The 26,902-nt window shown below is 36.8% G+C and overlaps 2 protein-coding genes across 8 annotated transcripts in view; one reads left to right on the top strand and one right to left on the bottom strand.

The window, feature by feature from the left end:
• phka2 (phosphorylase kinase, alpha 2 (liver)) overlaps window positions 1–4,513 on the bottom strand; it is a 30,998-nt gene extending 26,485 nt beyond the window's left edge. For 3 of the 4 annotated variants that reach the window (XM_034011649.3, XM_034011651.3, XM_034011652.3), the window contains exons 1-3: window positions 4,091–4,306; window positions 3,656–3,801; window positions 31–189 (exon numbers count right to left, since the gene is read on the bottom strand). In XM_034011649.3, coding sequence (XP_033867540.2) covers window positions 31–189; window positions 3,656–3,733 — 237 coding nt within the window. In that variant the 5' untranslated portion in view covers window positions 3,734–3,801; window positions 4,091–4,306. Of the gene's footprint in view, window positions 1–30; window positions 190–3,655; window positions 3,802–4,090; window positions 4,307–4,473 lie in introns of those variants that run through there. The other variant, XM_034011650.3, reaches the window with a different exon arrangement.
• Window positions 4,514–8,423: 3,910 nt separating this feature from the next.
• On the top strand, window positions 8,424–26,471 carry LOC117406597 (AP-1 complex subunit sigma-2-like). Of its 4 annotated transcripts, XR_009329375.1 has the most exons (7): window positions 8,424–8,579; window positions 9,837–10,015; window positions 12,468–12,576; window positions 12,886–13,023; window positions 18,816–18,921; window positions 21,943–25,062; window positions 25,479–26,471. XR_009329375.1 is itself a non-coding variant. In XM_034010741.3 (5 exons), the coding sequence occupies exons 2-5, from the start codon at window positions 9,837–9,839 to the stop codon at window positions 25,524–25,526; spliced, it is 474 nt and encodes a 157-aa protein (XP_033866632.1). In that variant the 5' UTR covers window positions 8,424–8,579; the 3' UTR covers window positions 25,527–26,471. The 4 variants fall into 4 exon arrangements, 1 of the variants encoding a protein (XP_033866632.1); XR_009329376.1 differs by lacking the exon at window positions 18,816–18,921; XR_004544969.3 differs by lacking the exon at window positions 21,943–25,062.
• The last annotated feature ends 431 nt before the right edge of the window (window positions 26,472–26,902 follow it).

Below are 26,902 nucleotides of genomic sequence, written 5' to 3'. Positions count from 1 at the left end.
AACTGCACAATGTTCTGGCTGCTGTTGTACCTGTTCCAGTTCGTACGCTTTGGCTTTGTCTTCGTCCCGGTCAGCGTTTTTCCGATAAGCCATTCCCAGCCCCCAGACAGCCAGTATGCTGTACACGTTGTCTCGGACCCAGGCATCTTTCTGCTCTTTACTGGCTGACAAAAGCCCTGTCACAGGATTCTGAAATGCGGAAAACAAACTCCATTTTGCAAAGAGCAGCTGTGTTGTATCCAGCAGAAACATTAAGGGTGCTGTTTGTTGGTTAATGCACAATTAAAAAATAAGAGGGGGACATTTCATTTTTTAATGATGTCAGTCACAATGGGGTTAACTAAAATGGTTTCTACTGAACCAATTTAAACAGTGGCAGATCTAAACACTGACACTGTTTAGATGATTAAAATAAGGCTCCAGAAATCAAACATTTAACAGTGCATGGATGTGAGTCTCTTCAGAGTATTTCTGTCTATAAAAAATATAAAACCAGGAAGGCTCCTATTTGAATTATTTAAGCAGCAGAAGGATTTGACTTATCACTGCTGTTTTGATCACCCGAATAGAACCCAAAGGGGGTTGTGCATAAGATCAGGCAGTGTTTCCAGACAGTACTGGCAATTCCCTTTGACAGTTTTTTGACCCATTCATAAAATAAGTCAGGATACAAATTATGATTTGTGGAGACAAGACAGTGGTTTATCGGTTTATTTCCAACATCCAATGAAATTGTGTTTTTAAATGACTCTTCATATAATTGACTATAGATACCAAGCAGTTCACAGATAAATGGAAAGAAATATTAAACAGTTAACTTAATAAATGAATGTTACATCAAAGGTTGTGCCTAATGCTAAAATGATATCCCTTTTGAATAAACACTATTATATCATTTACTTTCAGAAAAATGATGTAAGCTTACTAGACATAGTACTTAATATATATATATATATACACACACACACATATATGAACATGTTACACATGAAAAATATTTCCCATGACCTGTTTTTCCTGTATGCTTTGCAGACATGCCCTGTAGCGACATGTTTAGTCCCTATTCTGGCCCTCTGTGTTTGCCTAGGCTTTTCCAACGTTGTCAACAGGACTTCAGAGCTGCACATTCCACACATAGCTCCCTAGTTAAGTCCAGTGAGGAATTAACAGTCGGTGTGACTATACATAGATCAGCGACAGGCTTATTCCTTGATTCGCCTTGGGATTGTATCCAAATAAATACTCAAACATTGAAACAGAATATCATGTGGAAAACTGCCTCTCTGGATCGTGCAAGCAGCCAGGGATTTCAGTGATGTTTTTATACTACGTCCTTACCTGGGATTTCCTCAGGGAACCATTCTGGTTTTAATGCTAAACATGACTGCTAGCTTTCTGTAGTATCATTATACTAGCTTATTGTAGTGAAAGATATATAGTTATTAAGTTAAGGCAAGGGACCAACTAAAAGTGGCCATAAAACTAAAGGTATAGAGAATTTCTTGTCACAAATGAGGTGGCTAAAGCAAGGTTTTACTGCATCATGAGCATATATATATATATTCAATTTGAATTTAGAAAAATCTACTTTGTGATTCATATTTTGTATGGTTAAGCCTCTGCCTTCCATTCTACAGCTGAGATTTCACTTTGCTGGGACTCAGTGGAAGATGCTAAGAATATCTTCCTATTTCTTTCACTGCTATACAATATTACAGTATTATATTACAAAGGACAACACTGAAATATATTTCTGAAACATATGTTGTACTTCCAGAGTAAGTCTATACTAAGCTGAAGTGTATTTGACATCTGCCACAGGTAAGTCGTTTTGCTCAGTACTATCTTTAGGGTGAACTTTGCTCAGGATATCTGTGCATGTTTAAACCACAAACAGAAAGCCCTAGTGTTGTAGTGGGGAGTTCTACCTTACTTTGTGGTATAAATGTCACCTCCTGCAATTCTGGCTGTTCCAACAGAACTCAAAGATTTTGTACTGGAATTTTGGAATTTTGACAAATTCTTAACAGTGATTGTTTGATTTATAATCATACATGATTTATAATTCAAAATACTATTTCTGTTTTAGCATTTCTGAACGCTTTGGTAGTTCATGACATAAATCCTGTACAGAAGTACTTTTGGGATCTGATAGCCAGGATCTTACATAGCGACTGGACTGTGAATTAGTGGGACACGTGGTCAGTGGAACTTAGTTTTGTCCAGTGACAGTGGGACAAAAAATGAGAAATGTCTGCCTTAACTGTCAAAAGGGTGTCGTGAACCCATGGGCTGGTTTGCTGAACCCCCAGGGACTATAACTAGGTGTTATCCCACACAGTTATACGAAACTATTTGCTTAAATGCTTTAGAACATTTCCTTCAGTCTGCTTAACATATATGTGTATACTATATTGTACAAAAACAGTGCTAAAAATCTACCAACGTGTTGGTATGTATATAACCAGAGGGATTTGTGATTGCATGACATACATTTTTACTGTATACAGGAAAAGGGCTGTATGTAAAGATCTGTCTGCTGCTGGGGGTGGGGGTTGGTTCCCAAGGCCGGGGAAACATTCATGTCCATGAACACTCGTTAGATGTTTGAGTTTACTGTATTTCAAATGTAACACTTAATCCCTGGAAATCAACTCTGCTGTACATTATGGAGGCTGTGTGGTCCAGTGGTTAAAGAAAAGGGCTTGTAACCAGAAGGTCCCCAGTTCAAATCCCACCTCAGCCACTGACTCATTGTGTGACCCTGAGCAAGTCACTTAACCTCCTTGTGCTCCGTCTTTCAGGTGAGACGTAATTGTAAGTGACTCTGCATCTGATGCATAGTTCACACACCTGAGTTGCTGTAAGTCGCCTTGGATAAAGGCGTCTGCTAAATAAACAAATATATAACAGTGTGTGCAAATTGAAAGGGGTTATTGCAATGAATACAATTTCACATTTCAATGATTTCATTTAAATGGAGTCCTCAATTATACATAATGTCACAGGAGGTATAAACCTACAAGGCAGTCTTGCATATATCATTAAGAAGTAAATGGATTATTAACATTATCATTAACTGCATCACCTGTACTGTTACTGCACCTTACAGGATGATGCAAAAAAAGGTAATTTGCACAGAAAATACAAAATCTGTGTTTTAACCAGGGACTAAATACAATACAAAAAACAAGGAACCTGGAACCTGGCTAATCCCAACACCAATCAACACAAACGATGATTTGCTATTTTGTTCCCCATTAATATCAAGTACCTGTAACGCTGCATTAGCTAAATTATTATTATTTATTTCTTAGCAGACACCCTTATCCAGGGCGACTTACAATTGTTACAAGATATCACATTGTACATTATTTCACATTATACAGATATCACATTATTTTACATACAATTACCCATTTATACAGTTGGGTGTTTACTAGAGCAATCTAGGTAAAGTACCTTGCTCAAGGGTACAACAGCAGTGTCCCCTACTGGGGATTGAACCCACAACCCTCCGGTCAAGAGTCCAGAGCCCTAACCACTACTCCACACTGCTGCCCCTTAAATAAATCTCACTGACTGACAGCACTGTATGCAACGACCTACCTATATTGTGGCGAAGGAAAAGAAGAGAAGGCTTATTGTTACATACCTGGTGGCATAGAATTGTCTGCTGTACCAGCCTGGCATAGCCGTCCAACCTCACTCCCGAGTTACTGCGGCTTCGCATCTCTGTTGCTTTTTCACCTGCCCAACTATACTGGACGCACTCAGTCCGACAAGTTCCTAGGCTTTATCCTAAGGAGGAAAAAAAAAACAAATAAACACAAAAGCAAAATGTTACTGTGGCCTTCCTGGCATACGTGTAGCAACTCACAAACGCTTAAGTGTCAGTGACATTTCTGCTGCAGCAGCAGCCGCAGTATAGATAGGATTGTATCTACTTTTACATCACACAGTCGTCACCAGCTCACAAATCATCTGTCACCGCTGTTGTATTAAAATATTTTTTTAAACGGAAGCAGAAACATTATTTATAGAATATCCTTGTTGACAGCTAAATATGCAGTGAATGTACGGAACTTACCCAGCCGAAATCTAATTTTGACATAACCACGGACATGTCATGCTGCTCATATAAATGTATTATCGGGCTACAGCAAGCAACGTTTGCGAGGCTGCCGTTTCTTCATAAATCGACAGGCCATTAGTAGAGTTCTCGGAGGTATTCTGCAACAATATGGGTTGAGCCCTATGGTTGAGCCTCTCCAGCATAGTACATGCCAGAGACAAAGTGGACAGCGCAAAATAGACAGGTCCTGTTTTGTAGAACTTGCAGTGCAAATAGATAACCACAATTTAAAAAAAAAAAAAAAAAGAAAAAAAAGTCTTCCAAGAGGAACTCTGCAAGTAGGTTCTATCAGATGCCATAAATAAATCATAACGTTAGTAAATAGCAAATGAGATTACCTTCTCTTGACGTTTTGGTTTTATTCATCTACACCCCTTCCCAGACCTGTGATACAAAGTACAGTAGTGCCTAGTATTACCAGCAGAGGGTGCGCCTACCCACGAAACAGAGAGGATTTGGATACTATTGATCTCACTATGTAACACAGTTTTTGTTCCTGGGTAGTAAGTGTTATTTCCTAATTGCTTATGCCTCAAAAGTATAGAAAATGACTATTATTCCCCACAAACTTTGCTTTTGTGACCGGACAGTGATATTTTGAAATATACCTATTTCCAATGAGAAAACGGGCAAATTTGTGTCTTTTCGTCCACATAGTCAGAAAAAAACAACATATGAATCCAAATGAACATGTATTTATACTAAAGTAATACAAAAATGACTACAAAAGATTTAGAAGTGAGTAGTTTTTTGAGATTTACGATCTCAAAAAAAGCTCCTTGGGGAATTCATTGCACTGCAGGATCTTCTTTATCTGTGGTCCGACGAAGACACCGGCTTTGACCTTTGCCTCAGACAGTTTAGGGAAGAAGTCTTGAAGGTACTTGAAGGCTGCCGACTCCTTATCTAGAGCTATGACAAATTGTTTCATAAGGCCCCATTTGATGTGCAGTGGTGGCATCAGCACCTTCCTGGGGTCCCAGCCGTACTCATCATACTTCAAGGCGTCCAGCAAGGTCTTGAGGCTGTTGTAATCCTTTTTGAGGTGCACCGAGTGAGCCAGGGGAAGAGACAGGTACTTGTTACCATTATGCAGCAGCACGGCTTTGAGGCTCCTGGATGAGCTGTCAGTGAAGGACAGTATAACGAGAACATGATGGGAGACTACATTTGGGGGCTGGTTCGTGAAAGTGATTTACAGTATAATCGTAAATCTCGAAAAACTACTCACTTCTAAATCTTTTGTAGTCATTTTTGTATTACTTTAGTATAAATACATGTTAATTTGGATTCATATGTTGTTTTTTTCTGACTTTATGTGAACGAAAAGACACAAATTCGCCCGTTTTCTCATTGGAAATAGGTAAATTTCAAAATATCACTGTCCTGGTCACAAAAGCAAAGTTTGTGGGGAATAATAGCCATTTTCTATACTTTTGAGGCATAAGCAATTAGGAAATAACACTTACTACCCAGGAACAAAAAAAAAAAAAAATTGTTACACGGTGTCTTTATTGCTAGTGTTTTGGACAATTATTATTATTATTATTATTATTATTATTATTATTATTATTATTATTATTATTATTATTATTATTATTTTCATCTCTTATATCAACAGGAAAGTGGTGCAATATGATAGAAGGCAGCATTGACATATACAAAGCTCATGGGTTATAATAAAATTACATTTTTATGAGATTTGTCTGCAATCAAAGTCAATAAACTACCGTCCAAATTGTTACTAACATTATTTCTATTAGCTCAAATGTATTAACTTCCTGGAAGGGCACTGAACTCCCATGATGTAATTGTCTCAATGAATGTATTGTGGAAGTAACTGTTTAGGTTGATTGGGAGCAGGGCTGCTCTGTGTGTGTGTGTGTGTGTGTGTGTGTGTGTGTGTGTGTGTGTGTGTGTGTGTGTCTGTCTGTCTGTCCTAAACTCCACTTAATTTCCAACTGTTTTCTCTCGTACTGGTTTCTGTGCTGCGCTTAAAGTATTGGTTAGGGTTAAATCATGCCCTACCTAATTCTTCTTTGTTCTAGACTAATCAGATTCAACCTATCTTCATAGCTCATTCCTTTAAGATCTGGGATTAGTCAGGTTGCTCTCCATTGGACTCTGTCCAGGACCACAATGTACCAGAAACTGACACAGTGCTCTAAGTGTGGTCCTATCAGTGCATTATACAACGTCATGATAGCTTCCTTGGATTTGTACTTGATACGTTTGGCTATACTGTATACCTAAGCATGCTGTTTGTCTTTTTAATTGCCTCTACACACTGGCTGGTTGTTGACAGCGAGGAGTCTATTTCAACACCATGCTCTTTCTTATGATGAGCCTGTTTCAGTTCTATACTGCAGCCTATTCTTTTACACTGATTGTGATGAAAGAAATGATAAACATTCTGATAGTAAGGGTTTCTTATATTAATAGAAAAGCTTGGAAAATATGTGTCACGATCTCACTTAGATTGGTACATGTGTGTGTTTATTCTGCTTCATTATATGTATTACACAGATGCCTAATGGAAACAGAGAACTCCACCAGAAGCGAGTACACAAGCCTGTGTTTCAAACCTCAAACACACACGTCATCACCCAGTGCGAGAGTTTGATGAGACTGAAAAGGCAATGTTTGTGTTGTACATCTTGGTGTTTTGATTCTGATAGTATAAATACAGTGAGTTACTATGCATGTGTTACCTGATGCCAGACATGGAGCTATAAGAAGTGAGGGGCATTAGCTCTTGAATCGAAACCTAAAGCTCACATCACATCAACACCACTAACCCCCTGACTGCGTGCATCCCAGTTTGCTACTTAGTTACAAAGTCAAAGGAACACATTAACCTTTTGAATCCCCTGAGCAGTCATTTGTACAGAAACAGCTGACGGGGCTACAAGCCACATCAAAAAAGACAACCTAAAACAATGTTCCAGTAAAAAAAAGGGAATATATTTTTTGCTTTTCTGTAGACACGAATTCCAGTCCAGTTCTCTGAAAGACAAGACTGTTCAAGACATTGTGTCATCATGATCCTCCTGGCTAGTTGGCACACACTCTGAGGATATCACAAATTATTTGTACTTTAACATAAATAATCTTTCATGTTTGACAAGGGACAACTGTGAGACCATCAGGTGCCCACAGAGCTAATTTAAATTCTGGCTTCTTTACAGAAGCAACTCTGGCATAGAATGTATGACAGGGATGGACAAATCCTTTCCCTCACACGAGTTCTGTTTTTAAACCTTTCCAAATTAGGTACATTATTACAATCATCAGATCAGGTGCCAGGTCATTATCTTGTGACACCCAAAGTGCTTACAGTTATAGGCTTAGGGTTAAAGTTGCTTAACCTATTTAATTTCAGGATGCAGTTGTGAAACAAAAAATATGAGACATCTGATGGCAACACCACAGTTTACAGTCATAAAAATGGGCAATCTTAAAAAAACGAAATAACTGTAAGTAAAAACTTGGGCACCAAATCTAACATAAATGGCTCTTCCATTATGCTTTACTTTACTTGTATTGAAAAGCTACTGCAAATGAAAGCATAACAACCTGCAGTACCATCAACTCAAATGTATTTTTATTTTTATTTATTTATTCAAATTATTTAGTTGTCCTTCAGGACAGGTTTACTCCACTGGTGAATTATTATACATTTTGCTGGCAATAACTTTAGCATGCTCTCCCTTTAGTTTAAACTTATACCACTACATTAGACACTGCTATTATTATTATCATTATTTATTTCTTAGCAGACACCCTTATCCAGGGCGACTTACAATTGTTACAAAATATCACATAATACATTATTTCTACATACAATTACCCATTTATACAGTTGGGTTTTTACTGGAGCAATCTAGGTAAAGTACCTTGCTCAAGGGTACAACAGCAGTGTCCCCTATTGAGGATTGAACCCACAACCCTCCGGTCAAGAGTCCAGAGCCCTAACCACTACTCCACACTGCTGCCCGAAAACAATTCTGTAATAACAATTCTGTAATAACAGTAGCAAATTGCATGACCTTTATATGACGCAAGTGTTGCGAAAACACCATACTACACTTGTATTATTTTATATTATAACGGGGATGGAACAGTTGACGGTGGCGATGATTGACATACAGCAGAAGAAAGCCTACCAAAGACAGAACACCACCAGCCCCTTCTCAGCGTGAGGGTAAAGGTTGGAATAACGGATTTTGAGGACCAATTAAAAATCGAATACTGAGGGGCTAAACCAATCAGTGAAAAGGTGGTTCGCTGACGTCCCTTGCGTGATCCATCTACAAGGAAGAGGGGGACAGACAGGAGAGAGAGAGAGAGGAGGGGCATTGTGCAGATACAATTAAGAAGTAGATAATTGGTCCTTTTAGATCAATGTATGTTTTCTCGTAGGCGGCTATAAATAAAGGTTACGGTAAGTTATTTTAATCTTCAAACGTTATTTAAATTGCATTCTTTTGTGTGTCTCAAACGGCGTGACAAATTGTATGTTGTGTCTGTCAAAAAAAAAAAGTCTAGACGTTCTTTTTGTGTGTGTGCGCGCTTGGCTCCGACTACGTACAACAACATGGGGATTGACGGGGGAGGGAAACTCAGCTTTATAATGATTAATTCATTTACATGCTTTCTTATGTTTCTGTTTTTTTATTTTTTATTCTGTTTATAACCGTGTGAAACATACTTGGCCACTTGCTCTGTGTGGCCTGCTCGCTATTTTCATTTTTCAACAGCACTAACGTAACCGTCCTGAACAAGAAATAGTGATTGATCGGTTCTTGGATGGTACTGCTGGCGTACACATTCATTTTTTTGTTTTGTTTAGTTTTTGTTGTACCTTGTTTAAATGGAATAAAAACACACACACACACACAATTAGATAACTTGTGTGCGTTCTAGTAATATCGGTTAATTTAGCCTAGTTATAGATCATAAACAAATAATTAAAACGAATGCCGAAATTTACATTTATTTTTCCTGCTGCATTTATCTAGGAACGTAAGTAATAAATGCACTTGTAATTTTAAATGCAGTTATAATACGTGCATATGCACCAGTATGGGGCATTACACGACTCAGTTTTCATTAGCCAGAGTGCATGTGCAAAATAGTTAAACGGTAAGTGAACGTAATAGCCACATCACCGTCGATAGCGATGTGAACCACTGGAGAGCTTTACGTTAACTCGTATGGATTTAAGTTTTATATATATATAAAATATACGCGCAAACGGTTTATTTTGCTATGCAAATCTAATATGTGTAATGTAACATTAAAACAAAACGACAGACTCTAAAAGAGGAGTGATGGTCGACACACCATTGCCAGGTGCTTCAGAATCCTGGTCTGTATTGATGAGAAACGGTCAATGTACCAGATTGTGCAATGTGATGCACATATATTGTATGATGTGTATGTAGAAAAGCACAGCACCAATACAGTTCCCACTCATCCTTGAAGCTATTAGTAGTTATCTGCCTACTTTTCTGTTGGGTCATTTTATGAAAGCATAAAAATCCTTTTTGGTGGGTCCATGTCAGAGCTGAGTAATTCAGAGGTAACATATTTTATTTTATTTTTTTTACACAAACTTCCAGCACAACCACTCCATCAAAGTAGCAACTTGTGGTGCCGCTGTAAACAAAGCCTTGCATGTATTTCATTCCCTTCTCAGATGCAGTTCATGCTGCTTTTCAGTCGCCAGGGGAAGCTGAGGCTCCAGAAGTGGTATGTCCCGCTGTCAGACAAGGAGAAGAAAAAGATCACCAGGGAACTCGTGCAGACAGTATTGGCCCGGAAACCCAAAATGTGCAGCTTCCTGGAGTGGCGTGACCTCAAGATTGTTTACAAAAGGTTTTGATATGTGCTGATTTATTACTAAAGCAGTTTTTAAAGAAAAATATACAGTTTTTAACAATATATAGAGAAACTAGTCTTCAAAAAGATGTATATTTAATGCTTAAGAAACTAATATTTAAACACTTTAACCTTTTCCATTGGAGTAATGTATACTCTTATACAGATGAAATCCCATTCCATATACAAGACAAGACAAGATCCTAAAATTGGCAGTTTTTAAAATGTATGTCTGTTAAATTGCTACTCAATGGGTCAACAGCTCCACTGTACTGAATATTGCAAAAAAATGAAAAGCATTGATTATTTTTTGGGGTCTAAATTACTTACTGTGCTAAAAAATTAATTTCTGTGAATTATTTTTCTGATGGTCATGTAGAGTACCAACTTCAAAATGTTTTGTTCCTTCACCCACTAAAGATGGGTGATTATTATAATAATCAGTGATTTTTCTTCGCATAACCACTGATATTTTCATGTAAGTAAAACTTAGCTAAAGCTTTGATTTATTTTAGATTTTTTTAGTGTGGAATAAACCTGGTGGCTTAACCAGGAAGGGTGTTCCAGACTTTTACAATTTGCTCAAATTCTAATATGATCCTATCCATGTCTGTGTTAGTTTCTTTGACAATGCTAGTGGTGAGGATCGTCATAAGCAAAAGTTGCTGCTGCTATGAGACATAAGCTGAATCAGCTGATTTCCAGATGAGTGAGGATGGAATCACATGCTCTGATGCGCTCACTGAAAAAGAAAGAAGCAATTGCTTGGGGATGAATATTTCAGTTTTGGCAGCTCATCCGTTGAGATGAGGGGCAGGGAAATGGTTACATCACTATTGTACTGCTACAGATTTGTCTTGAAATAGCAGATATTTTGATCACTGGTTTATTAAATAAAAAATCTGCCCAGTGTGTTCTTTTGTAAGTTGGTATCAATTTCATGAAAGCAAATGTGCCTTCTGGTAGTAGCACAGCAGCTGTGCTGCATAATGCCACAATAAATCATTTTTCATACTTCATACTAATGATGACAATACAATGTATTGTTAACCTTGAAAAACCATACAAAGGAAAATGGAAACCAAAGCAATAACTAATTCTGTCTGGCTCACTGGTTTCCAGCATTTAAGCATCTGGCAAAGTTTGAAATGAATTAAGAGCTGCAGTGACCCATAAAACTTTGGATGAGCATGTAAACAAACTAGAGAATAAAGTTCTTCTTTATAAATTACAGTGTATAAAAGGATACGTTTTAGGAAAACCCTAAGAACAAACCACAAATTCAAATACATTTAAAACACAAGTGTGGTGAATACACAGCTTGTAGTCAATCAATAATGGTGTCCATCTTATTTGCTGCAATATGCGGATTATGGTTTCTCTATGTCCCTTTATCAAACTGTCAACTCCAGCAAACATTTGCATAGAGCCAAGGGTACGTTATACCTGGAATTTAGGCTCAATATTGATACAAATGGTTGTAAAACAGTTGTATGAATTACCATTTATCATAATATAAAAAACATATACCTGAATTGAATGGTTAGCTTATATATACATATACTGAAACCAAATGGCTTGTTATATCATTAATGACCTCAGGATGGATTACTGTTAGTTAATGCATGATGGCTGTGTGCCTTCATACAATAACAACTTAAACAGTATAAAATTATTCATACAGCTTTTTGAATGTTAATAAGGAGTGCACCAAGCACATTCAGATATTGAGGAAAAGGACCATATAGGGTCACCAAACTAAAAAAAGGTTTTTATTAGGGCTCCCGAGTGGCGCATCCAGTAAAAGCACTTGCGTAGAGTGCAGGATGCGCCCTTTAGTCTGGACGTCGAGAGTTCAGAGTCCAGGCAATTCCTTTGTCTACCGAGGACGGGAGCTCCCAGGGGGCGGCGCTCAATTGGCTGAGCGCCGCCCGGGGGGAGGGAGGGTTAGGTCGGCCAGGGTGTCCTCGGCTCACCGCGCATCAGCGACCCCTGTAGCCGGTCGCCTGCGGGCTTATCTGTAAAGCTGCCCAAGAGCTGCGTTGTCCTCCGACACTGTAGCTCTTGAGTGGCTGCATGGTGAGTCCGCAGTGTGAAAAAAAGTGGTCGGCTGACAGTGGGTGTTCGTCTTCACCCTCCCGAGTCAGCGCAGGGTTGGTAGCGATGAGCTGAGCATAAAGGTTTTTATTTGCCGAAGCTTAACCAGCGCAAACCAATTAAAATGGATGTACTGTGTCTAGTTAAGGAAGGAGATGAGCCAAGACAGTAACAGATTAATTGCTTTAACCAACGTTTGCATAATCGGTAATGGGTAATACTGAAAAGTGATAACCAGATAAGAAAAAGGAACAGTGCTGTGATACATGACCCATCACAAGATGTATTATAATTTTTTGTAAGTGTTTTGGAACAAGTCTTATTTTTTTAAATATTTATTTGTAATTTTCAGGTATGCTAGCTTGTACTTCTGCTGTGCAATTGAAGATCAGGATAATGAACTCATAACTCTTGAGATAATTCACCGTTACGTAGAGCTGCTGGATAAATACTTTGGCAGTGTGAGTTGAGAGATTTTCTTTTTCCTTTTTATCTTTGTTTTACCCTAGGTAATTAAATAACTGCAAAATATATAGGGGTAATACCAATGGGGCATCTTTTCTAAAGTCTGTAAAATGCAGATGGATAAATTCAGCTAGTAACATTGTGAGTCTGCTGTGCTACCCACTATTTGTCATGGTGGGGAAAAAATGCCACATTTCATGTATGTTCTGTTTTACAAAAGAGAAGTTTCTAGAATTGGAGACCCTCTGCAGACCTTAGTTTGATATAGACGCATCCTGTAAGTGTGCTTGTGGTTTACCTTGCAGGTGTGCGAACTTGACATAATCTTTAACTTCGAAAAGGCGTACTTTATCCTGGATGAGTTCCTGCTGGGTGGTGAAGCTCAGGAGACCTCGAAGAAAAATGTCTTGAAAGCCATCGAGCAGGCAGACCTGTTGCAGGAGGTAAGATATGGAGAATTCCCTCACCTCTGCACCTTCGCATGCAGTGCCATTGAGAGGAACCCCCACCACCTCCTTATTTCTAACCCTGAGTTAACAGTTGATTTACTCAAACCGTACAGCAGCCCACAGCAAGTGTCTGCTTTCTGCTCCCTTTCTTTCAAGCCTCCCCTGCTTCTCTGTACAGCTCTTGCTTTGCTGCTTCAAGTTGTCCTTTCTGTTGCTAGATTCCAAATGGAGGCAGAACTGTCCATACAGTGCATATCACTTTTACTCGCATGCTTAAAGTGCTTTTATGCCCACTAGGTGTCTTTTTATCATTTCAGTCTCACTTTCAAATGGACATTCTTTCCATTGATGTATTCAAAACATATTTATGCAAAACTAGATGGGAAAACTGCATTTAGTACGACAGGATTTAAATGTGTTTTTTTAATTGACGTCTTGAGATTTGTGCCTAACCTCCTCCTGCTTTATCCCAGCGAGCTTGGCATATTGTATCTTGTTTCAGACCTTTTATAAGTGAAATATACTGTACAAGCCATAACATTTGGGCTTTTCACCTGACACCTGTGCTTCTTTACTGTTCTATCGCTGAAATCCAGAAGCTAGACTCACTTCTTTGAATCTCTTCAGGTATACTTAATTAACACTGTTTAATAAAAACTAAACATTATAATACCCTAGATTTATTAGTAGAGATAACAGGTTGTATGGAGTAGTCATGTGTAGTAGTGGTACATAGATAACTTTAGATTAACAGCTATATATTAAGGGTCTGAATCTGTTTCATTGATCTAAACAGCGGCTGATACACACACTGTTGCCTTTAAAGGTGCTGCTTAGTGATGTTAGTAAAGGTGTCAAAAAGCCTGACTAATATGATATTAGAGAGGGACTATTTGGATCTGACACTGATTAGATCATTAAAATAGACCCCATTTAGTAATAATTCAGAACGGTCCCTTAAATAGTTTTTTTTTGTTCGTTTTTACAATGTGCACTCAAGTAAAACACTGTTCCATTTAGAAAGATGTATATCGTTTAGCTAAAACTAAAATCAACACATAGGAAATGTTGGTACATTTAACAGTAGGTACAAATAAACATACAACTGATGTATGAATAAGTGTAGAGTGATTAATTGGAATTCATTAAGAAATTGTATTTAAATTAAACAACATTTAAACTAAAACTACCTTTTGAATAACATTTCTGTAATCAAATATATGAAGGTTGATTTTTAAAGCAACATTTATGTGTGATTGTGGTTAGTGTTGGAAAATGCTGTGTAACTTTTATAATGTGTTTGCTGTTTTGATTATTTTTTTTTAGATTCATTTTCCCTTGTTCACATATCCTGTGTCATTAAACAGTGTTAAATTGGAACCAATCTCCTTGACTGGCCAGCGCATCAGTTAACAGTTACAGTTACTGGAGCCTGTTGCACATCCAAACATCACATTTACCCAGACTATGCCACAAGTCCCCTATAGCCAATGCTTTAGTAAGATATGAAGAAAAGGTTGTTCTATGGAGACATTTATTAAATTTTAGACTGAAAATGTTCATCATGTTCCATAAAGGTGCTAGTAGGTATTAGCATGTGAATACAGTCTGTGTTCAGAATTGGTTATGTTTGTACTTTGTATATGCAAAATTAGAAGAAATATTTCATTTTGAAAACCTAGACCCAGCTCTTCCCTAACAAGGTTAAACACGACTGGGGGAAAAACCATTGAACCATTGTGTTTTTGTTTTTTTTTCTAACTATACATTTTTCTATTATGTGGATTTTAGGCAGCTTTTTTTCTTCCATTTTAACCTTTACATCATTGGCGTATACCCGTCTTCATACCACCAGATTTCCTGGTTGTGAACTGATGACTATGATTGCAGATCCAGTATTGCCAGAAATAGTAATGTATTTTGAAGAAAAAATGTGGTGTAATTAGATTGAGAGTATTAATTGAGCCTCTTCCTGTCTGGTATTCACTGTGTTTATATTTAACAGGATTACTGTGGCTGTTGCACTATTAAAAAAAAATGACATAGAATGAGATTTTCATATCTTAATCAACAGTAAATAATACACCATAATAAAGCAGTAATTAGAAAGGGATCAAACAAAGCTCAGATTTAGATTATATACTGAAAGTTATTTGTAATGTTTTTTTTTTTTTTTTCCAATTAGATTTTCAGTTTTATACATAATGTTTTTTAAGGGCTGCTAACTGATGTACTTTAGAGTAGTTGCTGACTTAGCATAAAAATGATCAATAACCTATGTTGCACAACAGTAACACTTACATTCTTTTTTTCCAAAGCTGAGTTAATTTGCGAACATATTGCATTAACAGTATTAATAATAATAATAATAATAATAATAATAATAATAATAATAATAATAATCTTTTTTATATAGCGCCTTTCATAAAATAATATCGCAATGCGCTTAACAAAAGTGAAAAACAGAAAAAATAAAACAAACATACACAATATATTAAAACAGTTAAATTAGGATTTTAGTAGTTAAGCAAACCCATTAATTTGGAAGAAAACCTTTTTAACTGGTGTGTCTGTATGATCTTTAAATATCGCAGAAATGTGATGTGAAAATATAAGAACGGTAAGATTACCATCTGATAAAATTGGTTTGTCATCACCAGAAGAGAATACATCTGCTCAGAGTACCCTGAAATCAGGAACAGAACCAAACTAATTACTGACACACACCCTCATGAAACTGAGGTTTCATCCAGCTAATAAACTGCTTGGGTACATCAATAGGAAACTGCTTGTACTTGAGCTGTAACTAGGTAGTGTTTGAGAAGAGAATTTATTTCTTAAAAGGCAGGCAATTAATTGTTTGCATTTCAATTCTTTTTTTTTTGTAATACATCACACAATACATTTATTAAACAGGAATAACATAAACGGTCTTTAAAATACACAATAGGTAAGTGTATCTTTACCATCCCTAATTAGTGATTGTGAATTTCACAATAATTAGAAAGGATCTGTTGTCCGTTTTAAAATAATAGAAAGACATTGGCGTTACTAAAGTAGAATTGCTTTTATGTTTTCAGGAAAAAGGAACACACCCTTTTAAATAGTTTCTTCTGTGGTAGAGCTTAATGTGGCTCCAGTCTTATTGCATAAGAGAAAAAAAAAAACTCTAACGTAATTGATTTCCGCTTTTCAAAGTGCTAAGCTCTGCAAGTGTATTTTAAAGGATGGCATGTAACCACGTTCCCAGAAGCCTAAGTTTTTGATCTTGTAATGCCTCTTCACTCTGCAGTTCCCTCCAGGACTCCTGGCTTATCGCATTTATCGCTATAAATGAAAAAAAGATTTTGTTTGCTATCCAACCTTTGGTGTACAGTATAGATGAGGCTCTGTGAAAATCCCAGTGTCACGGGTGAAGTATCATATTTTGCGGAATGTGCACAGAACTATTTTATAAATTTATGCGTACAGATTATTATTTTTTTTTTTAAACAGCATCATCAAAATGAATGTCAACATTTTTCAAGCACTTTACAATAGCTTGTGAAACAGTGTTAACAGCCTGTAGGTAAAGTGCATCTGCAAGGACAGCTTTCAGTTCTACATCTGATGCATGTTCACCATTTAGGCCTTGCAAAACAAATACAATGTGAAACACATACTGATCTTGGGCATCAGTGGACTCGTCGCTGACCACTGACAAGCAACTATGGAATTGGTAAAACAGTCTCCTGATTGTGATACTTGGCACCTTTAGGTAAGTATTCACGTCTCAGCTAGGCTGATGAAGGAATCGTTCCACCGTTTGCTACACTCAGTATGAAGAATTTATGTAAAATTTGGTTGTCCAATTTTTCAAGAGGGATATTTGCACGAACAAACGCCTCTAAGAAGTCAAATTTGAATGCGTTTCGTGCTTCACAGTTTTCAGTGGACTTTTGGAAGTCGCTTTTTGTTTCTTTGCAAGTAAAGCAGTCGCGGTACTGCTCTGGATTTCTGCCTTTCTCTTTCAGTGAATATTTGAATCTAAATGCCTGTCAGCAGATGATTTTCGGTAGTGATCTACAGTAACGTTGCAGAACGTACAGTAGAGCTTGCCTCCATCGCTGTGTAAAGTCCAGGACAGACGGGTCCGGCAGGTTACCGCTGGACATTTTCAAGGTGTGATACCGCTAGTCTGCACCTGGACACACAGGAGTGGTATGCACTACGTAACTTCAGTTTAGCGATCAGTTTAGCAAAGAAACATACAATACGTTGCTGACCGCAAGTAGCCTACTACTAAAGTGTTAGAAAATATATCCTTTTACAGCCAGTTTAATAAAAATAGTAGTGAACTACAGAAATAATAAAGGCAAAACATAATAGTATCAAATTGGCTACAGGAAGGATGCTTATCAGGGGCGATGTATAAAATATTGACTTGCCTGTCCTTGTATGAAATATGGGAGGAATTAAACGCTTCAGTGTGCTTGGACACCTCCGTAGACAATAGTTTCATTCGTGAGTTTTCCTGGCAAGCACATGTTGTCAGCCCTTAGTTGTGATTGGTTAAGCAACCGATGATGCTGCGCGACAGCCAGAAAAAAATCGCTCTGGATTCAATTTGAGCGGTGTGACGGGACTAGCGGTATCATCCTACGCTGATCTGTCCAACACAATATGAAAGCAGTGGCAGCAATACAGGCGGCAAAATGCCTCGCGTGCCGTGCCGCACCGCGCCTCTCTGTCCCGGGCTTAAACTCCTGCTGGATATTGCTTTATGCGATCTGCTGCAGACATGTTTTTAGCCTTTTTAGAGACATCCATTTTCTTGTTTACAGTGTGTAGTATTTTAATTTCCCACCTAGATTGAGTATAGTCACATGACATAATCAGTACACAGCACTATGCATGGCGAATAGTACACGCAGGCACACAGCAGAGCTGTACGGTTTAGTTAATGTAATTTTTTTTTAATGAAATACAGATAATTATGAAATTACTTCTTAAGAATATTGAAAAAAATTGCAATATTTTTCAATATTCTTAAGAATTTCCGCGAAGTGGGTGAAATCGCGATTTACACAGGGCCTTGAATAACCTTTATCTACACAGACATGTATTTAAAGCATATTGAAGCAACTAAATTATAAAACACATTAAAGCAATTTAACTATAAAAGCACATTGAAACACAATCTAAACATAATGAAAAATGTATCAATCAATAATCTTTTACATGATTAATACCTTAAGAAGAAAGCCATTACGACAATAGCTGCTGTATGAGTAAGGCTGCCTATAAACTCATTCATTGGCTATAGAGTAGTATAGTACAATGGTTTATTGACAAGTCTTTGTCAGTATATTTAAGTTTCTGTTTCATAAAGTTCCCAATGTTATGACAATGGCTTTGTTACACCTGGTAAGTTTAAAATCCAGAAAAATGATTTTATTCTACACATTCTCTGACAAAATTTGTTTTTGCTTTTTTGAATTCCAACGGAGAAAATAAAACATTAACAGCAATAGCTAGCTACTAGTGTTTTTTTGCTAAATGGTAACATTTTGCTTATGTCGTTTTGATGTTAAAAAAAAAAAAGGACTCTTGACACTACCTGTTCCTCTATGATTAAAAATCCACATCCGTATAGGAACTTGATTATTATGTTAAGATACTTATCTTGCAAGATATTTTCGTTTTATAAGCGAGGTGCAAGCATGAAAAGGTTTGACCTTGGTTCCAAGATCAAGTCACTGTGTCATTTAAACTGAGCACAATCTTGCTTGATTTTGTGTTTGTAGAGCCAGAATGAAGACTGGGGAAGTATATCAACCGACGATGTCTTATAATTGGGAGAGATCTGAGGCTTTGACCTCTTATGCTCCCCATCCCCCTTCCAGACTATTGGTAAATACCATATTGACCCATTCAAGTAGCATGGGTGAAAAGGGGTGCTATGCAGTTTGCATGTGGCATTGGTTGAAACATTGCCTGATAAGACCGGGCGAATAGAAAGCCTCTGTCCAGGTGTTGGAGTTTAAACCTGTTGCATGATGACATTTGGAGAGTGCCTGGGGGCCTTTTTTATATTATTTTTCATTTTATCATTAACATCTTTGGTTTGCAGTGGTGTTCTTATATTGTCCCTTTTTAATAAACCTTTTAAAGGTCTCTGCATTGGTGGCTACATATTTCGTCTGTTTCATTTTACTGATGAGGCCAAAACAATCATAATCCTGTTAGAGGTTTTTGGGGTCTGTCAAATACACTTTTCCAGCTGACTTTATATGTGTCTTTTAGAGTATGTCCAATAAAAATAAACAAAATTGCATGCTTTTATATTTTTCGTTGTTGAATTGACATTGTTTTTGCCTGTGTTCTACCATCTTGGTAAGGCTATGTTTTTGCAGTGGTGTGGCGTTTTAATCTGTGGTTTAAAACATAATGCTATCTGTATTGTATTTACAATTTTATATCTGTATATATCTATTTATCGTCAAAAGAAAGTGCACCAAACAACAAATATTTGATCTGAGGGAATTGTTTCTTAAGCCTTTAAGGTTGTCATAGAATGATTGTTTGCTCAAATCCTTTCTGTTCTAGCTGGTTCCATTTACAAGGTTACACAATGTGCTCTGTGAGGAGAATACCCTTGCTGCATTGTTTATAAAAACGTGGTGGGTCAGTGCATGCAGTCAAAAAATGTGACCTTAACTTTAGCAAATTCCTGATAGCACTGTAAAAGCATCCACACAATGTAGTTTGTGCTTTACATTTGGGGGACCCTTACGCACTGTTGCCATAGCTCTTTCTACTCAAGCTATTCCAAAGTCTGGCATAACCATTAATCTTGAACACCAAAGGGGTTATTCAAAACTTGGTAAGTAGATTTTGAGTAACTTATTTTTTTTGCAAAATCTATTTCCTTATTGGCATTCTGTTGGAATTCAGATGGAATTCACCTTTCGTTCCAGGCGTTTCATTAACTTGTTTTAACAAAAGCACGGTTATCAGGCTTTGATAATAACCCCCAGTTAAGGAATTGGTATGGAGTAATTATTTGCTAGCTCTGTGACCTTAAACAGTGTAACATCTGCAAACACACCTCAATATCCTGGGTACCCAAGCTGCTGCTGTAGGACTGCAGAACGACTGGGTGGGACATTATTATTGTTATTATTATTAATAGACATACTGTACTAGTCGTGACGAAATAATGTCTCACCTATTGGTTGTAAATGTATCATTTTTGGGGTACCTCTACACTTGTTAATTAAAACAGTTTGCATGGGACAATCATCTGTTCAAATATTAATAATATAGGGGTCTGTAACAGGCAAAACATTCCCTTCACCCAGTTGTTATGTATTAATTCATCCACTACTGTTCCAAAACCTCTTGGAGGGTAGTGTAGTGTATGTGCACCATCTTGGATCTTTAGAAGCCAACATCAAATTGTTTTCTCTGCAACTTGGCATGTTTTGTTAACACTGAAAGCAGCATTTTTCTTCCTTGCCTTGTGTGCACCAAAGCATCAAATGTATATGGAAATGCCCTTTTAGTTAAACTGATGACGATAATCTGGCATAGAAGCATGACGCTATTGAGATTATCTGTTGACGGAAGGAAGCTTTGAATTATAAAACAAATCACCACAAGCTCTATGACTTGACTAACTTTGAATAAAAACGGTGTAAGCAAAATGTGCATAGCAACCATTTTTTTTCTTTTATGAAGTAGGGGCATTTAATGAAACTTAAACAAGGATCATGAAACATATAAGTCGAGACATTTTAATGGTACTTTTAGTTAATATTCCGGTGAAACAACATGGTGCTTATTAAACAGTCTTTGAAACTGCTTGTTTGGAAAGTCCAGAGGGGTAGTTGTAAATCCCTTTTCGGGCTTCATAACATTTTGTTGGATGAGGTTAGAGCTGTGCTGATTATTAATAGCTGGTGGCATGGAAGGTATGCAATCGTATAACAAGTCTTTGGAATGGTTCCATGCAATCATACTTGTTAATAGGCCTGGTAGGAAACAATAGCAGGCCTTTCTGCATTGCAGTGTCAGTACTGGATGTTCACAATGCTGACATCTACTGCTCTTTTCCATGTCCTGTTTACAGATCTAGGGGCGAAAGGGTCTCAACTTCACATACAAAATAAATCGAAACAAAGCGGTTTCATGCTTGCATATCGTGTGTGTAATAAAAAGGAGCATTTTTCAATAATATTTACATATGGCATGTTAGATATTGCATTCAGTTGTCAGTCATCATCTTAAAGGAACAGACTGTTCCTAATAAAACAACCACTGCCTCCATATTTGGTAAAATTCCATCCTGTGTAACTCCATACACCCTGTTCTGGTTGACGCAGCTTGTTCGCTACCTGCATTCAGTGTTCAGGGTTTTGTGTGCATTGATTTGTGTGTTGGAGTTGTTGCAGTCCTGTAGCCATCTATCCCAATCCCTTACCAGTCCTATAAGACTGCATGTAGGCCAGTCAGTAGATAGTCAGACATATCTTTAATTCTACCTTTTTAACAACCAACAAACTAACAGCTAAGCACTGCATGCCTTATCACAAGCACTCCTATCAGAACCTAGATCATAGTGACCCACGTTTCTGAGTTCTAGACTCTTATTGGTTTGAGAAATTAAGGCTGTTTTTTGCCTGGTTATGCTACCTGGTCAACTATGGCTTTAAAAGTGTGCCCACCTTGTGTTTACATTGAACCCCTAGCCTATTTACTCCTGTATATTAAACTTTAAAAATGTACAACTGCCGTAAAGCAAAGTTGTGCTGAAACATGCTTTGAAATGTTTTTATTTTTGTGTGTTTTTGTAAGTGCATGTCACTGGAGGATTGTTTGTTTGAATCTGCATGCACTGTAAATAAGAGCTTCTGTATTTCTTTTCTATAGCCCCGTCATGAGTATTTTAATGTCCCTGTGTACTAAATGGCTCTGCTGCTCATCCTGCATGCTGAATTCCCACGGCACTAGAGGGCTGCTTCCTTATTGGCACGACGCTGTCTTGGCTCTGGGGTCCCTGAAAATCCGTCCATTCAAGCAAAAAATGCACATTCTGTCACTGCTACTACGTCATTTATGTATTATCATTTTTTTTTCTTCCTCCATCTTCTTGCTGAATGCTGTGCCAGAGAATCTACATTACATGCATTATGTGCTGTATGTATGTGCTCTGTTTTAAGCTGTTGGTCTGTTTTCTTGGATATTAGTGTGGTGTATTTTCATGGACATTTAGTTATGTTTTGTAGAACTGAAATATTTTTAAATGCATGTTTAGTGGATATTTTACTTTGCTTAAATGTCCTTAGGCCAGACCATATTTGGGTTGGGGAGGACACAACACCTATTGTTTTGTTTCAGTTTGAGAAAATGGTCTAAGGGAGCATAAACATTAGTGAAGAGGGGTATAGGAAATGCTGAGATACCATAACAAATGTGTAACTGAAAAAGGAATACTTAACAGACTATTTTAATTATATACAATATACATATTTTTATATAGATAATTTCTTAATCAATGTGCATCTGGTTTCACAGATTTACTGTAGCACTAAGATTAGTTCTAATTTGGGTCTTTGAAACTAGCTTTCAATGTACACATTTGAATTCTTAATGGATTTTAGTAATGCTAAGAATTAAAACCAACATTAACTCACTTTAAGTAGAATTTTATTAAAGCCAGATATATTTATAGTAAGTGGGGGTGGGGAGAGCTTAACCTTCTTTTAAATGTATCCCTGCATTCTTTTCCCTGCATTTCTGTTTCATTGAAATTTTGCACATGGGCTGTACTGGGGTTATCTATTCTGCCGTGTCATTATATAGGCTTTAATCTTAAGGTTTTGCTCATTCCTCAGTCTGTCTTAATAAAGTACTGCATGTAACATCTCTATTTATTTCTGTGAATGGCTTTTGTCTTTTATATGTAAAAAAAATAAAAATCATGATAACATCTATCAAAGGAAAAATATAACTAGGGCTTCTGTTTTTCGGTTTATTCATTTAATTTCTTGTGTTTTAATTTTAGCTATTTTAGTTATGTAGATACCCTGCAATTATTTTTTACCTCTTCCTGACAGTAGGTCTGCACTTTTAACTACACATTTACCATAAAAAGCAGCTAATACAATGATTATAAAAAACACTAGCCATTAATGGAAGGAATTGTCATTTTCCTTCAGACTAATCCCAATGTAGTCAGAATAGTACAGTGTGTATGAAGTCAACAACTGTAATGTCCGTCTTCAAGCAAAATGGAAGACAGAAAAATAATTTATTTCCACTGGTAGAAGAAACTGACTCGAAACGATACACAGTTTAATCTGTACTCTTATCCAACGCTGCAAACAGCCGTGCCTAATAAATAAAACAAAAACCGTCAAAGTGTGAGTATTATGATTATTATTTATGTTTACCGGAGCATTTCTACTTCTTAAAAAAATGCAGAACGATTATGCTTCACTGATTTAGTATTCAGTTATACAATTAATCAATTAAATATTTGAAAACTGCAATGTTCATGAGCATCACAGAGCACTCTGTAGACAGAATCACCAGACGTCTGCTTCACCCACCCTATATCGGAGTGGAAATCAACTCAATCTAAATCATGAGTGCGTACAGGGGGATGATAACTTTGAAACTACACTATACTAACCTTTGAGCTGCTAAACACATTTTTCTTTTACTTTTTTATTTTATTTTTGCATTTCTGAGTCGTCCTGCGTACCCCCTGTAACCCTTAGAAGTACCCCTGGTTGAAAACCCCTGTCCTTGGTCATTTCACCTGGACAGTGAAGTTCTCTCCAACTTTCTTTCCTAATGATGGATTGCTTTACAGCCAGTGACCATGACCTTTTCTAGACAAGGACTCCAAAAACCCTGAACAAATGTAAGGAATTATTTTTCAGGTGTAAGATTACCATCAGTAACACATTTTAGTTCTCCTAATAAACGTGATACCTACTCGGGGAGAACACTTAGAGCAAAACTGTATAATGCTCATCCTGATATCTTCAAACAAATAACCATCAAGATATTCAACCATTCATCATTTACTGAATAAATACATTGAAAATAAATGCATTTTAATGATAGAAAGGAGTCCTATACATTAGAAAGTAGTCTAATCTTTTTAAAGAGCTGTGTCCATCTTGCACACTTTCTAAGTGAGTTGTCCGAGAGAAAGAATGGCAAATACTATTAAAAATGCTTAAAATGTTCTTTAAAGTTTCACAACCCTCTCCCCCATCAAGATTAAAACTAAAATGTACAGCTGCCAAGAGCGTTCTTGATTTCCAAGAGTAGTTGAAAAACACTGCTGCAAACGCTGGGCCTACTTGCTGTAACATATAAAACTCATTTAACGGTTTCAGGAGGATCATGGCTATTTAAATGCATAGTTAAATACCCATTTTGGCATTAAGTCAGCCATTAGCTTATTGCTTTGTTATGTGAACTACCCAATATCTTAAACGATATTAAGTTTGTAACTGTAGATGTTTGTGTGCTTCAGACCATTTTTTCAGTCCATTACACACTTTTCTTTCAATGTAATAATGTATGATGAATGTATGATGTTGCGTTTTACAGTGTGCATGACACAGTGGGTAAAAGAGCAACCTTTCCCTCCAGCGAGGTTCATCAGGTTTATAGTTACAGACAAGGGCTGAAATGGACACGCTGTAAAGTTATCCAAGGGGTTTTTAAAGTCAGTATTTACATAAAAAAGAAAGATAATTATTTAGCAGTGTGTGGTGTCTTATGTCAAAAACATGACAGCAGACAAAGTGTTATATTGGAGAGAGAACTTATGGCAGAAGCTTTTTGGTAATATTAAGCTTAAAAATGCTTTCCAAATATAGTATTATTAATGTACCACCAATATATGCTAAAATAAATTGTATTGTGCTTTCATTCTCCAGTGTGTAAACATTTGATTCTTTGTGACTTTCTTGTGCTGATGCAATTCTTCTCTTTGCTTTGTGGCAAACCTCATGTTAGGATGCTAAAGTAAGTTTTGCTGGTTACTTATTCATTTTAAAGAGACAGTAACTTTTCATATTCCAACAATTCTGTATCACTAAAGAAATCACAGCACAAGGTGTGAAGATAATTGATTTCAGTGAGTTTCAGTTGTTGAACAATAAGGGCTGCTGTCTGTTTAACCTCAATAACACTTCCACGCATGCCATTTAGCACATCATCCAGACATCGCATTTCGCCATCAGTCTAGCTAGTTCACGACGGATTACAAATCCCTTAAGTGTTCTTTGTTGTCTTAATTGTGAAATCTCATTCCATATCGATGTTTTGCCATCCTGTGCTTAATCACTTTATCCATTTACCTGTGCCTGGGTTCCAACCATGTAGATAGTGTGTAAGCAGGACATTTGTAATGTATTTTCTTTTTCTTTCTATTTCTACAGGAAATGGAGACCCCACGCAGCGTTCTTGAAGAGATTGGACTGACATAACCCTGCACTTCTATCCCAACACACTATTTGTTTACTGCCTTTGTTTCCATGTAACGCTAGATATATTATGGTTGTCAGTATTAACATCCATCTTGCCCACTACTATTATTTCTTATGTATACATGAGATTGTATTTCCCCACAAGATTAGTATGAGGAACAAAGCGATTACCAGAAGATTTTTTTTTTTTTTAAATACTGCCTTAAGATATTTGAACATCAGTTTATAAATGTATTGGTACTCTAGTGTAGGAGAAAACATATTTCAGGGCATCTTAAGGGTTTACAACCAACGAACACTGTGCTAGTATTTAATTAATATTATTTTACTTTTTTTTTAAACTATTATACAAAAATAAAACATTTTGTATAGACCAGTGTTTTAGAATATCAAAAACTGGACATATATATGGAGGTGTGAAAGGAATTTGTTAATGAAACCAAAGAATTCTAACTGTTGTAATTTTTTCCTTAGGCAGATTTATTACTATGGGTAAAAACTATGAGCTGTGTATATGGAAGCAAATATCTTTTCTCAATTATGGTGTGAACCCGAAAGTACAACTAAATGTTCAAGACTACTGCCTGAGACATGTTTTGAAATATGTCTTATTGTATGCATTTTGTTGTTAATAACTAACCATCAGTAACCTCATATCAAAATATGGTTTTCACAAGTTACATTTTTAGTTTATTTCTTTTTTAACCCTACATTAATTCAGCAAAACCTTGTGTGTATTTCCATGAGATAGTCTGTTTATTAATGTAGTTAATCTCACCCTCACCCTCCTGCTGGAACAAACCAATTTGGGTTTACACTTAGTCATCACCTTGTATGTTATGCAGTGAAAAGCTGAGGTGTGTGTTGTTTTGTACTCCTGTCTCTGTGAACAATGTGTTGCAATGTTTGGTGTTCAAATGGAAATAAAGTTTATTTACATCTTGAGCTTATGTAGGTTAGTTATACAAAACTGCATCACACATTTGACATGCATGCTATTTGAAATGTGATTTTATTTTCAAACTAAAATACACAACAGTAAAACAAACCTGCGTGGAAGTAAAAAATTATGTATTTTATACTGTATAAATGTTATCTTTACTATATGACATTTAAATACAGTATCAAATACAAAATAATGTTATTAGGTAGTCTGTTAATTGCCCAGAGCTTTGGCTTGGCAGCAGTAAGTTGGTTCACTTAATGCAACTGTACACCAAATAACTTTTTTTTTGGTGATCAGTTACTTTTAAGAGAGAGAAAACAAAAGTACAAAAACTATCTAGAAAATCCAGAGCTCGCACCAAGTAAAATTAGAGCCGTGGGGAACGGTCCGATAGAACAATTGGAGGGATGTTGGTTTTCCACACTTACAT

This window comes from Acipenser ruthenus, chromosome 8, assembly GCF_902713425.1.
Source record: "Acipenser ruthenus chromosome 8, fAciRut3.2 maternal haplotype, whole genome shotgun sequence".
NCBI classification, from domain to species: domain Eukaryota; kingdom Metazoa; phylum Chordata; class Actinopteri; order Acipenseriformes; family Acipenseridae; genus Acipenser; species Acipenser ruthenus.
Note: the sequence above shows the minus strand (reverse complement) of the source record. Positions and strands in the feature narration are given on the sequence as shown.